Source organism: Cinclus cinclus, chromosome 2 (assembly GCF_963662255.1).
Source record: "Cinclus cinclus chromosome 2, bCinCin1.1, whole genome shotgun sequence".
Taxonomy (NCBI): Eukaryota; Metazoa; Chordata; class Aves; order Passeriformes; family Cinclidae; genus Cinclus; species Cinclus cinclus.
Window position 1 is genome coordinate 4,546,291 of NC_085047.1, and position 18,541 is coordinate 4,564,831.

General features: G+C 36.2%; 1 protein-coding gene across 1 annotated transcript in view; it reads right to left on the reverse strand.

Moving 5' to 3' along the window:
- DCAF6 (DDB1 and CUL4 associated factor 6) overlaps positions 1 to 18,541 on the reverse strand; it is a 76,173-nt gene that overhangs the window by 43,149 nt on the left and 14,483 nt on the right. Inside the window, exons 2-7 of the mRNA XM_062515309.1 lie at positions 16,766 to 16,827; positions 10,414 to 10,506; positions 7,701 to 7,886; positions 4,261 to 4,374; positions 3,062 to 3,197; positions 1,086 to 1,300 (exon numbers count right to left, since the gene is read on the reverse strand). Of these exons, the coding sequence (XP_062371293.1) occupies positions 1,086 to 1,300; positions 3,062 to 3,197; positions 4,261 to 4,374; positions 7,701 to 7,886; positions 10,414 to 10,506; positions 16,766 to 16,827 (806 nt within the window). The remainder of the gene's footprint in view (positions 1 to 1,085; positions 1,301 to 3,061; positions 3,198 to 4,260; positions 4,375 to 7,700; positions 7,887 to 10,413; positions 10,507 to 16,765; positions 16,828 to 18,541) is intronic.

The window sequence follows — 18,541 nt, forward strand, 5'->3', positions numbered from 1 at the left end:
CCAAACAAACAAAAAAAAATCAACAAACCCTGCAACTGCTTACGATTTTAAACTAAAAGCCCTGCCGTGAAAGCACATCTGAGTTTTAACTTTCATGACTCCACCAGCAGATTTAGGAAGAACTCTTTACATTTCTTCTACTCTATACAACTTTAAACCAGGCTGAAATAAAAATACCCAAGCAACAACATTTTTATGGATAACAACAAGGACAAAGAATAAGCATTTAAAAGCAAAATTCCTGACTAAGAAAACACATCATGCTGGAAAATGTTTAAAAATGGTTCCAAACAGATTCCAAAGAAAAGTAGGAAGGAAATGTCAACATCACACTTCTCACAGCAAAAAGAAAAGAGAAATTATCATGATTATCATCACATTGAACCTGCAGGTGAGGACAGCAGGATGCTAACAACTCATTGAAAACTCCCTTGTGGCCTTGGACCAAAGATGAGGAAATAGGATACAGAGTTTGTGAAAGGGTGAGCAAAACACCAGAGAAAAAAGCAGCGGGTGGTTGGGAGAGTGCAGGCAGAGACAGAAACAACTTCACTGTAGTTCAAGGCATTCTTCATTATATTGACCAGAAAATTTAGACTGGAAGGGTCAGCATCATTGTAACTGAGCTGATAATTAATAACTGCCTGAGTTTTGAAAATCTTAATACTGCTCACCAACAGTGGCTCAACCCCCTTGATCTAAACACCTCGTACTCCCTCATATCTGTTATGAAATGATCACTTTTACCAAGGAGTATGGTTCTCATGGCATGAAAAGTAAGAGAACACAGAGTGACCTGCCACCCTTTCTGGTCTTATGACCCAAGGTTCAGGCAGATGCCTTCTCATCTCTAAGAGAGGGAAACCAGACAAGAAAGAAAACCAGAATGACAAAATATTGTAAAAAAATACATAAATAAATGTGTATTAAAAATACACCACTTATGTGACAATTTTCTTGTCACACCTCAGTCTATGGCCAGCAACATTACTTTCAGATTAAAGGGAAACACAACTGATGGTATTTCTTGCGTGCTGCAAGTTAAAAAACATAAAACATGAAAGGAGGCCATCTTTATCACTTACCTCTTCCCTTCTCTCTTCTGCAGATGGGACTTTAAGTTCTCGTGCTGTGTCATCCTTGGGATCAAACAAGTAAATGTAATCTGAGGAGTAGCTCACAAGGATCTCTTGGCCATCTTCACTGTAACACAGGGATGTTACCCTGCAGGATTTGTTGTTGAGATGAGGAGGGACAAAACGTGCCACCATTCCAACGGTGCCCCTGCCAGCATAATTCCCTTTATTTAAAAAAAAAAAAAAAAGAATGGGGGAAGAAAGGAGGAAGAAAATAATTACACATTTACTATTGCAAATTTTCAACAAAAAATAATTGTGGAAAAGCTACATATCCTGTAGTTTCTGCAATAATTTTGATCTGGAGAATGACATGCCAGATTTTACAGTCTTTATTATTTTTGTTTACAATTTTTATGCATATTACAAAAAATAAAAAATGAAAACACACACACAGACGTATACATGTCCCACATACCCACCACATGGTGTTGTATGGAAGCTATCTGTCAAATGTGGTACAAATGGAAATTTTAGAGCCAAAAACACAAAACAGTAATGCAAATCTATATCTATACACAAATGAGAAAGGAATTCCTTACATGAAACTCTGAAAATTTAGGTCACACATCTCTTTTCTACCCAATTTTTAAAAAAAAACCCACTAGCTTTTCTTCAAAAAAAGAGTAACACTGTCACTTTCAAACTGCAGAACTATACTCTACATTGGACTTTACCAGGCTTTCCTGATCACTCACCTCCAATCCATACACTAAAACAATCTTAAATTCTAGAATTAGAGTTTTGTGAGCAGATAAAAGTTACCTATTAAGAAGCTCTAACACTGAGAAAAACAGACTGTTCCAAAACCTCTTAATTTGACATGAAACTGTCAGCTACATGGCAGAAATGATTAAATAAAAATCAAGATTGCTCAGTGGACACAGAATAATTGACCTCTTAAAAAAAAAAAACCCAAAAAAACAAAAACGTCACACATCCTCAAGCAACAGAACACTTTACCAACATTTTTTTAAAATCAGTCTTCAAAATCTTGATTTTTCCCTCCTTTGCTCTCTAGGCCAAATTCATGTTATTCCTGTACTGTACAACACTAGAGCACAGAGGACATTTTAGTCAACCCCCAGAACCTGTTCCCAGGCACTTCTCACAGAATTTTGCTGACTACTGTGATGAAAGGGAGAGACCCTATAGAATGTAAACATGATGAGAGGGATATTTTTATGTTTAGTGTTCTTTACTCTTCCCTTTCTCAACCACCACAGTCATCAACAGGAAAATGCTGCACAAAATAACAGATTTTGTGCCACTGCTGATTGACCTGAATGTCACAGCTGTATTATTAATTCCTAGTGTCCAAACACTGATCATACATTATAACCAAGAGATATGTTTAAATGACATAAGACATTTTTGTTCACCTGAATTTTTTTAATAAAATCCTTAGGTAAGCATATGAAGCATACCAGCTTTCACCTGAGGAATTTGCAGCTTTTCAGTGAAATTGTGTTAGATACAGCAATAACTACTGCAAAGGCAAGCACAGTGCAGGATATTGTGGAGTTCACAAGATCCCCTCCCATAAGAAGCTTTAAGTTCCAGCATGGTGGAGTACAAGACAAGAACTTAATTAAAATTCAGGTGGACCACTGGAGGCTGCAATCCCTGGCTTTTTGAAATCCTGGAATCACACGTCTCAAGACAGCTACAAGAGACACTACAAAATGTCCTTTTCTGCATTCAGTACACAATGCATTCTAAGATGCATGAAAAGATTGGATTTACTTCTTTGAAGATTTCTGCATGAGTGAGTATTAGACAGAAATGGCTCTATTATTACAAACCATAGTCCCCAGAGAAGGAAGCTGCACTTCTGCAGTGTTACACTTGAGTCACCACCTATTTTGAAAATAACCTGAATTTGCCAGTGGGTAGAAATACTCACTGCACAAAGTGGCTCCTACCTGTTGCTCTTGTGCCAAGCATTCTCCTGTCATAGATCCTCACTGAGCTGTCAGAACAGCCCACAGCCAGGTAGTAGGGGATGGGTGGACAGATAGCAACAGAGGTGGCAGCACGACGACAGTTTATTAAAATATCCTGGAACACACAAAAATGCAGCATTGAAATAATAGCTCTGAACATCTGAAGTATATTTCTTGTCTTTTGTTGTTTTGTTTCACTACACAGGTCCCTCCCTTAGTCAAGGAGGTTTTGATAAAATAGGTCTGGCTGGCCTCTGAAGACAGATCATAAATGTGTTACCAGAAAAGCCACTGCATAGAAGGAGAACTATCAGAGAAAGAAAACTGGCAACTGGCACCACAACAACTGAAAAAGAAACCTAACCAAAATAAAAATACAGGAACACTTCAAAACAGATAAACTAAAAACTACAGATTTATAAACTACCTTGCACCTTGGATTTTCTTATGGAAGCACAGTAACTGTGGAGGTGGAAGAGTACTAAACATGCAAAAACAGTTCAAACCAATTAAAGGATCAGAATAGATTCCATCTACAGGCAGATTACTGGGTAGAGGGGAAAAAAACATGAAAGAAACCCCTAAAGCTCATAAATGTGCACAAGACTGAACAAAATTAATCAAGACTAGCAATACATACTCAGGTAGTTTTGTTCCAATTCAATATTAAAACTGTTTCAAAAATTCAAACACAGTGGACACTGGTCATACTAGTAATTAATATAATTAATTACCAAGTCTTTTCTTACAGGGACAAAGGATGCTCAAGAACACAAGGCTGCAGGTGATTCTCAAGGCTCATTTTTTGCCCCCAGTTTTGCAATCTACATTTTTAGTTTAAACCAGACTAAAAGATTCAATTTCAACAGACAATCTTTTCTACCATATCTGAAGCCTCATACCAAAGCTTATAAAATAAAAAATGCCAAAGGAGATATTCAAATTTAAAAAGAAAAATAAAAAGAGACTCCCCAGACTTTTATTGTTTCTTGGGAAACATACTGTTATCCCCACCAACGACCCTGAAATCTATTATTTCTAAAAGCTTTACCAGAATACATATAATGTATTCATGTGATGCACAGCTCTACATTTAGGTAATCTTTATTAAAATATTATTATTACTATTTTATGTTGCTTATTATTATAGTGATCTTTCTTAAAAGTTTCATTCTTACATCTTTACAATCTTCCTTCGTGCAACTTGTTTTGATGCGGGTATCAAACCATCTCACGGTGCCATCCTCACCACAAGAGAGGAAAGTGTAGGGATCATTTGGTACTGTCATAATCTGCTCAAAAGAAAGAAAAAGTAAATTATTAATACCTATAGAAATAGCAGTAATTTGAAGATAAAAGCATCAATATTTGGAACAGCAGTAAGGCAATTAGGACTCAAGCTTTCCAGTGAAGTAATGAGAAAAATTGAAAAACTGATGATGTTTCTCCATTTTCAAGACAAGGTTTGGAATGTTAAAGTCAAAGGAAACTTTTAAATGTCACATAAGATTAAATATCCATAGGTCAAGGCTAACACTTGTTTCTATTACCTTTTAATAACAACATACTTTTCCTGCAATCACTTTTCAGATAACTTATCAGTTTGCTGCAACAATTCAACAAAAGCTCAGTTTCTTCTCTACCAAGTAACAGGAGACAATTACAAAGTCCTCAGAAGTCTGAATACCTTGAAAATACTAAATGGCTTTTATTCCCATTGGGCTGTTCCTTTACCTCCTAGGCAGTTCTTTGCAGCAGGTCTGCATTAAAGGCTGTTACCAAGCTACCTCCTCCCTGCAATTTTTTTTAACTTTTTTTTTTAAGAGAGCACTGTACTGAACCATCTTCCTAAGTTCAGCCCTTCTCCAGCGAGGGACAACTCACATGAATGGCTTTACTCAAAGCCTCCTCAAGACAAAATAAAAAGGCAAGTTTGTGTAATAAACTTATAATAATGCTAAATATGACCTGAATTCCACAGGTCAATGAATGCACAGGAAATGCCAGTTTATTTACACTCTATCTCTTAAAACAGAAAATAGAATGTTGTGGCAGCATTTTTCTTTTCCTACACTCCTGCTACTATCAGTAAAAATTCATAAAGCAACAGCAATGGTTAATAGGGCAATCCATTCATTGAACATGGAGCATGAGTGATTCTTTAACATTTTAAATGAGATGATTTATCACCCCCACATCCCAAAATTCTTAATGAAAGTAACTTATGGATATCCCTTGTAAGGCTCAGCACAATAACTGAGACAATGCGTGCTGTGCCAAATAAGAAGTTTAACTTGCAGAACAAAGCCAAGGTTTGAATACCACAGAACAATAAACTTTTGAGCTATGACCACTATTCCTCAATATATCAGTGTAACATATTGAAAAAGACTGTTTTCCACGATATATTTTGTTCAAATTAACTTTATTTACATAGTTACAAAAGTTAGCAATTGTTCTTCAATCCACTAAATTCTCCCAGCATTTAGCAGAGCTTCCAGTGAAAACATTTTGCTCCAATAATGTTGCTGAACATGGCAAGCAACTTATTTCTAGTAGCTGTATTTTATTTTCATTCACACTGATGCTATTTAACCTAATACATATAACATAACTCACACATGGCAACATTTATGTGCAGTGTTCATAAACACACTAAGTACTCTATAAGCACTACACCAGAGAAATGGAAAAGTGCAAGTTCCAATAATTGAGTCAATATTGCTACATTTAAGTTCAACAAGTACACATCATATATATATTATATATATATATATATTTTTTTTTTTTTATTTTTAACTGACTAAAAACTTGTTTGCGACATAACTTTTAAAGCGTATAGCTATATGATCATTTTACTGTATGTAAAGCAAGGAAGTCAAGAGGTGTCCATAAAAGTACATTCTCTTTCTGAAATACAATTCACATGAAGGGCAATAAAGAAAAGATTTGGCTGAGGAAAAACAAACTTGTCAAGGTCTTGTACAAACAATAAATTCTTCAGAAATGTGTCTCAAGAACCTCTCTCTCTGCTTATTCTATTCTCAGAACTAAAAACAATTGTACAGTTATCTCACAGTTTACAGCAATCTACACCAACTTGCACATTCCTCTGTTTCATGTTCTTGTAACGTCTTGAACTGCCACAAACTCCAAGAGCTGTATAAATCCAAACCACATTCAAATTTAGAACTGGTACCTCAGGGGGAGCTTTTAGCTTTTGTTATTTAGAGAACCCAGTGAGTCAAAGTTCTATATTTAACATGATGATGTGGTTACATACAGCTGAGCAGTAACATCACAATATTTAGAAATTATCTCTCCACTCCAGGAACCTCTCAACCTCAGTGCAAAACAGGATAAGAAAAAGAACTTCATAAAGAGACAGAGCTGTTAAAACAGCCAATGTCATACAGGGGTTTTGATATTCCTTCCATTAACAGTGTTTAAAAGCAGTGAAACCAACCAAAACTGCATTACATTCCTGTCATTCAAAACAAAAATAATGCCCTCCTGTTAACATTATTGCTGAAGAAAAATAATCCTAAATAATTTCCCATTTTGACTGTGCAATACAGCAATATAATTACAACCATAAGGACACTTTTAGTATGTGAACAAAAATTAACTCTGGCAGTACTTTAGCCACTTTCTTTTTTCACACACTCCATTTCTTTTTATGAGAAGTTCTTAAAGATTTTGTTCACTTAACATGCAAAGAAAGTGATCTAAAGGCTTGCTATGAAACCTGAGCTGAACAGATAAAAAAAACCCCAATGAATTTGGAGTTTTTTCCTCTCTGTGTGTACTGTGGTAGTGTTAAAAAAGCCCCAACAAATAAATAGTCAAAGAAACAGGAACATTTATAACCTAAGAAAAAAACTGCAATTTTTTTACTATTTTAACCACGGTAAGTTCTGCAAGCAGCAGCTTTTGCTGTTACTTAAAAGAAGCAAATAGAACAATAAATCCTTACTATCTTCCTAACTTTAGTAACACTTTGCTTCCTCACTTGCCTAGTTTATATGAACAAAACTTCCAAGGGAGGACTGAAAACACTGTGGCTAAATTTACACCTGAAGAATTAACTAGAATACACAATAGAAAAGTTACCTACAACTATAAACATATTTTTCAGATTAAGTTGTTCACACATGCTGAACTAAGCATTTCTTAGAAGGATCTAAATTGTGAAAAAGGCATGAAACTGCTGAAAAGTTCAGGGAAGAGGGAGAGGCAAGGTGGGGGAAGAATAAAACAAAAATGCAAAACAGTCACTTCCCCCAACCCCCAAGATACTTCAGGAAGAAATTCAGAGCTCAATTTAAAACCGTTTTGCTCTGCAGAACATTCATTCAGTGAAGGTGAATTCATATTTGCAAAGTGGTCTGAACAGCACTTTTTGCAAAGCTCTCAGTTTCATTTAGACAGCACATTTCTCTGTTCAAGCCTACTTTTTAAAAGGAAAAAAAGAACAACTCAAAAAAGACAAAGCAAAGTTCTGTAACTCTTACTGCACTGAAACAGTTTTCAGGAGTCTGGTTAAAATCTTGGGCAACAATACAATAAAATATGTATTTTATCCATCTTAAAAGCGATGACACACTTCATGAGGTACCTCGTAGGTAGTCCCATAGTGGCAGGTGTACTGGCATTGCCTGTTGGTCTCTGCATCCTGTTCAACATTCGTGTAGAAAATGACTCCGTCTCCAGAACATGAAACAATCTGTTTGTCATTGGTGCATGGTAAGAACTTTGCACTGAATATATTGGCCCTGTGTCCTGAGCGAATCGTTGTGAGAACCTAAAGAACAAAGAAGAAAGGGAGGCTGCAGCAGGTTCAGTGTTTTCCAAGCAAATAAAGAATGCCACGGACCTACAGCTCAATCCAACAGAACAGAGAAGCTGCCTTTACACCAAATTTCTTCTACAAGAGACATTTGCTCAGGCACTTGCACAAAGCAGTCTGCAAAATACAAGGGCTGGAATGCAGCTGCCACCTTCGTTTTTACATCAGGTTTCTCCAAGTGAAACATTAGCCAGGGTGATGGTGCAGCCACCCCAGCATGTCAGTGAGGAAAGACTTAGAAGATCTGGGATATTCTAAATCAGGAAGAATAAGGCACCGTAATCCAAGCCAATTTTATAGACTTTAAAAACTGATGTCACTCTTAAACTCACTCTGAAAAGGAGAACTGAAGTTTATAAGGAGGGGTGTTTTGAAACTAGCCGAAAATAAATAAACATTTAAGAACTTGGTTATACTTGGCAATAAACCAGGACTTGATCCAGTCTCTCATTAATCTACAGAAAAGCAGAGAAACATATTATTTACTTCACCATCACAGCTGATTTTAAACACTTCGTGGTGACTCTTTATTCTTCCTCACATACTTAGTATACCAAAACTGAAAAAACCTCCACATGCTTTCCTGTGAACAAGTGAACATTATATTCTTATTTCCCCCATCTGCAGCATTTTATCCAAACTGCATTTTCATGACTCCCATTAGGAAAAAAATATTTACCAAGTTGTTTACAGTATGAAAATTACTTCCAAATTTCCACTCAATTAACTTAATCAAAGGAAATGTTTTGCAAATGAAGTTTCTCTCAGTAGCAGCTCATGCCTAACAGTTCAGAAGTGCTATTTCACACTTTTTAAGTAATTCCACTAAAAAAGATTAACAGTGTATCTGTGTATTCTGAAAGGTACAAAATATTGATGGCTAAAATTTATTTTTGCTACTCTACCTAGACAATAACAGAAAATATGGTGATGAGGACATTTCTGATACAAATTTTCTGCTGTTTCCTGTATTGATTCTCTTACTGAAGCCAGAGAAAATAAGCTAACACAATTGTAACATTCATTAAAAAAAAAAAAAAAAAAAAAAATCACATCTCTAGTAAATTGCAGGAATAGCACTGATTATTGCGTCTTCTTGCTGGAACCTGCTGTTTCATAATTGCATTTGCATGTATTGGAGAAAAAAATAATTAAAAAATCATTTTCTCCTCTTCTGTTATTAAAAATAAATAACCCAGCTAACTGATAAATTAAAAAAAGCAAACAAAACATCTCCCATAAACTTCATTAAGCTTAAGCAGAGCAGTAGTACACAACAGGTGGGGGAAATCATCTCATGAAAGCATGAAGCTTAAACTGCAGCACCTTTTAAAGTAATACAATATTTTTTAATGTAAAAATTATATAATGAGCAACTATCCCATCGTGGGATATTAAAACAAACTCTGCACAATAAATAACATTGAACATCCTTTATTCCCATAAAAAAGCCTTACTCTGCAAGTCACTCCAACACTCACATGGGAATATTTCCATCATCCACTTCATAGCTGTCTTGGATACTGCTTTTCCAGCAGAACTCCCAGTTCAAGAGAAGCACTATCTAGTGATACTGATCTGAAATTTGTCAGGCTGACACCAGTAATTGAAAGGAAGAGATAAAGTTTGGAAGCTATGGCTTATTTGGGGAGGAGGGCAAAAGGACCTTAGCTCTAGGCACAGGCAACACTCCAAACCACCATCTTCCCACCACAACCCTGCAGCAAAGTAAAATACTGTCTTCTACTCAAACCCTCTTCCACCATACCAACCACACCTTTTGTTTCTCCCACACATTTAATTTTTGAGCATGTCCTCAGGGTTTAGTTTTTAGCCCCTGAGAGGACAGCAGCTCAGAGCATCTGTTCTACCAAACTACCAGCAGTTCCTTCAAGAGAAGAGTGTGGGACAGTGCCACTACCTGATGGATGCCTGCTGGAACTACTGGGAGTCTTTCAGCTACATTGCAACCCTTAATTCAGTACAGATTATTCTCCATCCACCTGCAGGCACACACAAGGCGATGTAATTTTACAGTGGAGTGAACTATTTTAATCAAGACTGGCACCCCAACAGCACCACACAGAAAGACAACTCGGTACATTACACAAAACAAAAAATACAATACTTTAAAAGTGAAGTGAGAAGAAAACAGTTTATCTGACTGCAAGATTTCATGAGAATTACTGAATCCTATTGCTGGTCCTGACACTAATCTGTGGTGAGACCACGTTCCCTTTGTGCTCGGCCATGTACCATAAAATGGGATAATACCAATGTTGCAAAGGATTAGAACTCGCAGGTTTTAAAGCACTGTGAAGTTTTATTCCCATTTATACACATTAGGAAGTGCATGATATTATCTCTGCCACATAATAATTAATATCTGAAAGCTAATATATTAAAAAGTATCTTTAATACCTTGAAAAATAGTAACTTGTATCCTACTAGAAAATTAACAAGCAGCCAGAAGCAAACCTACCTTTCTACTGTAGGGATTACTAATTACCAGGTTGGTGTCATCTGAACCAGATAAGATATATTCTCCTGTATCATTCCAGCAAATTGTATTCACCTGCATGAATTAAAAAAGTGTTTAGACTTACATGAGTTTAATTTTCACCATATTAAAACATCAATACTCATCCAACACTACAGAAATAGGAGTTAACAAACTGAACTGAAATGATGTAATTTCTAAGCAGATAGCATTAAAAAAAATTGTGTTTTTAAAACAAATTGATAAGGGAATCACCTGCTTCACCTACAGCATCTCAATTACTCCCTCTGCTCCTCAAGAGTTCATTAGGCAAATTAAGCTTCCCACAGTAGCCACAATTTTACACACTCAGGTGCTTTAATGTACCAAATCTACTCCACAGAGAGTTCTCTGAATTTGAACTGGAGGGCATCACAGTGCTCTCGTTATTGTATCTTCACCATATCCAAATTCTGACCATCCATTGCTTTGCACACTTTTCAGTGACTACACCTTCTCAGGGAAAAGCACTGCAGAATCCATCCCAGAACCCTTCTGAAAGTGTGAGTATACTGGGAAAGAAGAATCCTACAGTGAGGTGCAGAATTGTATTGGGAGAGCCTTACAATACATTTCCTTATCAATTCTCCTTTTCACAAGACTGTGCATAATAATGTGTCAGTGAAACAAAGCTGTGAAAGCACTCAAAATCCAGGAAGCTCAAAAGGTATCCTCCAAGCAGCAGCTCATGAACAAGCACCAAAGACTGCATGCAAGACCGTTATTATTTCAAGTAAGCCTCCAAAATACCTTCAAGTGCCAAAGTGCAGTCACCACCATTTTCTGCTGGCTAGATTCTGTTGGCAGAACAGCTGCCTTAGTGTCATGTACCAGACTGGATTACAGAATTGGTAAAAATACCCCACTTAGTTCGGAATTATTTTTTTAAGACTTTTTTTTTTAATTCAAATGTTTCACTCTGAGCCGCTCCCTCCCCCCCCCCCAAATAAGTTTTGTTTAAAACAAATACACCCGTTCTAGCTACTGTTTTAATGGCAAGTTTAGTTGGGGTTAGTTATAAAATCAGAGTTGGCAGTTTCAGGTGGATCACAGGGACACCACCACCTTGATATTCTCAGGTGGAGGAAGCAGAGGAGAAATCTTGGTGTTAAACAAACATGCCTATGCCAGGGTTAGCTCAGTGCTCAGCAGCAGTCAAATATTGTTAGGATTTATTAGGAAATGCACAGAGGAGCAGGGTATACATCCATGCATGGCAATCCCACGTCTTCCACACTACGCAGTTTGGGTTCGTATCCTGCTCTCATATTCTCCATTTCTAATACTGCCCATTTGGAAAGAGAAATTATGACAAGGAATTACTGGGGTGCTCAGAGATATCTAACACTTTATTGCAAGAAGCAAATCATTGGTACTGCTCTAGGGAAAGGAAATTATAGAAGCGTATGAGAACATGAACGAAATGGGAAAAGTAAAAAATAATTTTCCGTGGATCTTCACAGTACAGGAAATGGAAGGCCTTAAATGAAACAATCAGATGACAAATGACTTTTTAATGAAACTGGAAATCATTGTTATGGAGCACCCTAAACACCAGAAGACATATTCATCAAAGAGAAATGAAAAATGATCAGAAACAAAGGTGCAGCTTCCACCTCCACCTGTCCATTAAAGCAGAACACCCATCAAATACTGCCTGCTTGCCCTGTCTCAACTTCCTTCAAAAACACGTGCTGGCCACTTTCAAGGCCAAGTTTTCAGGCCCACTGAGCTTTGGAATGACCTTGCATGGCTACTCTTATGATTTTATAACTCTGGCTGTCAATCACCAAGAACACAATTTCAGCTGGCCCCCAGAACCATTTGTCATTGAAATAACCTGTCCTAACAATGGCTGTGCTCGAAAATGTTGTCAGACATTGCACAGCACCACAGCGAGGGCCAACACACAACCCAATGGTGTTTATTTTCATCTACATTTCCTCTCAGGCAGAAAAATATTATTATCATTGCCCTAAAGAAACCAAAATGCTAATTTAAGAATACAGGAATAGAGACAAGAACAAAACACTCAAAAAACAAGGAAGCTACTGAAAAATTTAAAGTCATTATATGAGAAAAAAAAAGTTAGCCCGAAAAAATTAAACAAATTGAGGGGGTGGATGCGTATATTAATGTACAAACCCAAAATCTGAAGGACAGCAAAGCAGAGAAACATTGAAAATGCAAAGGGGAGACAAGATTATCTAAATTGCAGCATCACAAGTCTACACAAGACATCAATCATTCTCCTCCAAAACTCGAATTTCGTTGCAATGATTGCCTCAGTTAAGCAATTGCAATATACCCTACCCAGACCAAAGCTGGTTCAGAAATAATCCTGAAGTAAGAAGGCATAAACACATGTGTACATGTGTAAGAGGTCTGTAAATAAACACGCTTCTTTTTTCTGTACCCAATCACCTTCTCAGCATTGCTGACAACAAATAACTCAAAAAGTAACAAAGTCTTCTAGTGAAATAAGCTTGTTTTGGTTTTTTTTCAGACTTTCCAGTCAATACACACAGCGTTAGTACAACCTCTGACCAACACCAAATAACCCAAATAAATTTGCATATGGATCACTAAAAACAGATGCTCAAAAAAACATAATTAAAAAAAAGTTCTCATCTCATTTTGTGGTAGCAAACCCACTATTAAAATATAATCTTAAACAATAACTGGTTAGAAAATTGGGTTTTATTATGAAAAAGCTACATAATACACTACCTGTCCTGCCACTCAACACCCAACTAAAAGCATAATATAAGTTATTATTCTGAGAGTTTGGAAACCTTTGGAAAGTGTGTTGGAGCCAGAAGAAAGGATACAGCAAACACAAATGACACACAATTACTAACAAGGTAAGAAAAGTCAAAGGGTGTATAATTAGCTTTTTTCTATTAAGTACTTCCCATTATTAATTGCATCTAGTTTTATTTGTCACTCATCTAGCCTTGCAAGGAGTCAGCAGGCACTTTTGATTCATTAGTCAATTAGCCAGATATAAATTTATTATCTCTGTGCTTTCCTCAAAGACAATGCAGGAAGCAGTGCAGCCAATCCTTAGAAAACCGAAAAAGCAAACTCCTCACTTCCATGCAAAGTGACATCAGAATCAACTCTTGTGAACAGAAGAGATTAACAGAATGCAAAAATAGAAGGAAAAAAATTTAAATGTCTGTAGATATCCAGAATATCAGGAATATTTCCCAAACAAAGAAGGGGATGAAAAAGGTAGTGGTTTTCATCTGTGAAGTCCAAGGTGAAAACCACATTTCTAACAGAACACAAACTCCCTGTATTGGTTTAAACTTGGCTTTGAGGACTACATCTGAAAAGGACTTGTTCCTAAGTGCCATCCTGAAGGACATGAATGCCATGAAAGACGCTGCTTTGTTTTTGCTATTGATCTGAATGCCTATACGTAGAAATGAGAAGTTACTCCTTCAGGTAATATTCTTTATTTCACAATGTAGTATTTACTCATGGCAAATGCTTAATCTACATCCTGCATTTCAACCTTTTTCAGCTTTCACAGGACCAAAACTGGAAGAAAATAATCTTTATTTTTACTTACAGCAATTCAATATGGTTTAGTTTCTTTATCCTCTACTTTCCTCACACTTCATCACTGCTCATCTAGATTGCTTCTCTTTCAACATTTCTCCTTTGGATTTAATCACTTCATACAGAACAGCTTCTAACTCTGTACATTTCCTCACCTTCTTAAGCTCCCTTTACAGCTAACACAGAAAATGGCAAGTTCTGGCACACAAATGATCTGACTGAATTTGACTATGTGAACCTTGTTGAAAGAGGCAAATCCTGCCTTGGAAGGATGAAAAGGCTACTGCCAGATATCAATAATTCTGTAGAACCAAGACAATTACTTCACACACTACTGCTAGAAACTTTGTCTTCAAACCAAGGGGGAAATGGGACAATTCAAAGAGAATTGCCCCTAAACTTGGAGGTGAAAATACTCAGATTTTTTAAAAAAAGGTGCTATGGTAATACTACAAAGAGTTCAAGAGCGTGGATATGTGTAGTAATTCATGGAATATTCCCTTCTTCACAGATATTCTCCCTGGCTATGATTATACAGTTGTATCTCCCACAGGATCTCTCTTCTGTGGAACAGGTAGGAACTTGGACTTTATTTTTATCCTCAATTAGTAAAAAAATTTCTTGCCTTAAGTAAGTTGTCCACCGTGTCCAATTACAGAGCACGCTTCATATAGAAAATATAAGTCACAACTTATTCAACAGAACAATGAAAAAGTTCTTAAAAACACCAATTAACCAAACAGCAACCAAAGAAAACCCCAAATCCCTGCCATCCAACCTTCATTTTAAAAACCCAGCCACCCAAAAACCAAACCCAGAAACACCTTTTAATAGACAATGATTCATTTCCCACATTTGAAATGCATGCTGAGTCAACAGTAGTAGGAAGAAGAAAAGAAAAATAAAAAAGCCTAATTACCATTGATGGTAATAAGGAGTTTAATCAGTACATGCATTGTAATTTCACTGATTTTTTTTTAAAGCAAGTAGTAAGAAAATATACTGAGTAGTTGTTAGCCTTAAAAGATTATTCCTTGCAAAAGACCACACAGTAAATGAGGTAAGAACTCCCATTCCTTAAAGGTAGAGAGTTCTGAGCAAATTTAAATTCTGAAGACCATTTTTCAAACTGTACTATTTCAATACTGTATTTAAATACCATAGTATTTTAAACACTTTCAAATAATGCTGTAAGTTTACAATTTAAGCATTTTCCACTCACTAAAACAATTAGGCCATATGTTGAAGCATACTTTCAAAACTAACACAATCAAATCAAAATTAGTTTTCAAATACATATCCATCGGGTAGATTCAAGCAATACCAACAGCCAACACCAAATCTGCAATTTCTATTATGTGACACAGAGGCAGATAATTGAAATAGAGATCAGTCACTTAATTTTTAACCAGTGGTGAACAAATACTGTTTTCCTATATTCTGTTTTAATAAGAAAACATTTCCTTTTTCACAAGGAAATACAGCAAAAAAATAAATAAAAAGCCCTAATCAACATCAGGAAAAGAAACTTGAAAAATTTAATCCTAAGTATTTGAGGAGATGAAAAATTACTTAGAGAAGAAATTTAGAGGTGTTACAATCTCGAATATAAAAATTAATAAATACATATAGAATCATAGAATTCTTTGAGTTGGAAGAGATATTACATCATCATTCTTGTAACACTTATTGAAAAAAAAAGACAACTGTTTGTATTTGTTTCACTACACCAACACCATCTGCACCTGAACATTAAACTTATAATGTAGTCAGCACAGGAAAATCAGCTCACATTTTATACACAGCAATTCTAATCCTGGCCTTTCCCAGACTGTCCAGGCCCACAAAAACAAAGACACATCAAAATCACACTTCTAGTCTCAAGAAGGCTATGTTAACAACATTTGTTCCATAAAACTACTACTGTGTTAGTTAACAATTATATCACTCCTCAATTAAAAGTCCAAGCAACTCAAGCTAAAATAATCCTTCCATTTGCGCAGCTTTAGAAATACACATGGTAAAGTATGAAAGCTGCACTTGCATTTTCATTTTTTTCATAGAATACTTTCACTTTTCATTTTTCATATCTTGTATATCAAATACTTAAACAACCATTAATTTATGCTCTATTCCTCAAAGGTAACATGGCAGCCTCTTTGTCCTGAACCCAGTTTAGGTAAAAGCTTTTATTTAAAAAGGTAAGTTTTAAAACATTTGGACCTCTTTCAAAAATTAATATTGAAATAAGCAATATTTCAAGATACGTTACTGCCTTTCAGGAAGGCTTATTTCTGTTTTCATTGTCTATAACTCAGCATGTAGCACTTGATGATTTGCTTTTGGAAATTGGAAAATAAATCACTTAAAACACTAATAAAGCTTTAAGTCAACACAGTATAACAAAATACAAAGGACTTCATTTCTGATATTTAACATGAGTACTAACTGAAAGGAAGGAATGTGTTTACATGGCAGGAGAGATTAATTCAATCAGCAGCGCTAAGATACAGGAATGAGATTTCGTTCTGCTTCAAAGGTAAAAGCGTCAGATATTCAAGAACAAACAAATAGCTGGAGAATTCAGATGTAGATCTCAACAGGCAGAGTGGTCCAGCTGTTTTAATATACAAATATAAGATATTTGCCTTTTTAAATTGAGGGACTATTACCATGGCAACAAAATCACAATTTCTAACAAACAAAAAAGCAACAAGTGACTTACACATCCATCATGGACATTCAAGGTTGCTTCAAGTTTTAATCTTTGGATAAATTCTCTTCTCCCTGTGAAGAAAAATATCAATTACATAATTTTTAAAACCTGAAATAGTTAAGAGCCTGCTAATGAACATCCACAGTTAAAAACCTAAACCGTAAAGAACCAGGATATAAATTTAAATCTTGAAACAATTCATATGGTTCTCATTTTACAAATCCTAAGACAAGCATGACATTTGCTGGTTCTTCCACCACCTTTAATAAGAGTGCAGAAATGGTGCAAAATGAATGTTTCATAGACTGATGCTCCCTCTAAAACTAACAGCAAGAAAACAGAAATCAATCCTGGGGTTGGTTTGGTTCACATAGCTGAGAGGGAGTAGGTATAGCATAGTTCAAGCAGTACCCTTGCATTTGAAAAGTTAACATTTAAGACCAGTAACATTCCTTTTCATAAAAATAATGTGAAAGGAAGAGATAAAGGATAAAAATGACATCTATAAACACAAATGGAGACAAAGCCCCAGGAGTTTTCATGTCCTTATACCCTATATACAAACTGATTTACCACTGCACTCAAAAACACTACTATACTAAACACATGAAGAGGGAAAAATGAAGTACATTGACAAAAACGTGGTCTTTTCCTGAACTAATGTTTAAACACATGGCTCCAATTCCCAGGTTATACTGAACCTAATATTCCCCAGAAAGCACTGTCAAAAAAGAAAAATACTGATAAACCAAATATTTTTAACTTCAATCCCAAAAGCTCTTAAACTCAAGGACCATTACCCCTTTTTTATTCTGTGTTAGTACATCTCTCAGAACAAAATTCCAGGTAAGAGCATCAGACTGTAGGCCTTTGCCAGGCTGCACTGTTTCCAAATATGTAACTGTGAAATTCACTAAAACTAACTTTAAAAACCTACAATTAAGAAAAGAACAGCAAGAACAGAATCCACATCTGAAAAATCCTACATTTCAGAACTTGCTTTGGTTCAGCTCAAGGCAGAAACATGTCAGAGCTCAGTGTTGCCTCTGGCAGTGCAGCACACATTGGGAAAAGTAGTTTCTCCTCTGAATGCTTTTTATTTCTTCTATATACTCTCCAGCCCTGAAAAAGAACACCTGATAGCCACACCTGGTCCCTCACCACCACCTGTCTGGAAGCAGGCACTGAGCATCCCTGCCCCATTCCATCCTCAAAGGCCAGGACACCCTTCCAGCAGCACCAGCTCCTGCAGCTACACCTGCACCCCATCCAATGTTCATACAGCTTTCCCTCCTTCAAAACGTCTGGGTTAGATACCTTGGTTTTGCTGGAACTAGAAGCCACCTCCAAATTTCAAAATTGCTCATAACACGGCTTAAGTGCCTCATTAGATGAAGATCATACTTTGGGAAAACATTTTTTGTCTTTCAAGAGGAGGTAGTGGATGAAATGGCTATAAAGTGCCTGCACTTAAAGCAAGCCTGAGACAGCTTAAAAAAGCTAAAAGCCAGACTTCTCTCACACCCCACTTTATAAACATAGAAGTTGTGACATCTCAGTTGCTACAATTTTTGTTAACAAGGAATAACCATAATTAAAGAAAGATTAAAATAATGACATCTTACACCATGCTCTACTAACAGGAATGTATGTATTCTTTCATTAGGAATACACATCTAGCTAGTTCACTATGCTTTCTTTATCACTTATCACCCATTTTTCCCCCCTCCAGGAACAGACTTTGACCATAGATTCTTAATGGTTGGTTTACTGCACCTTTCAGTG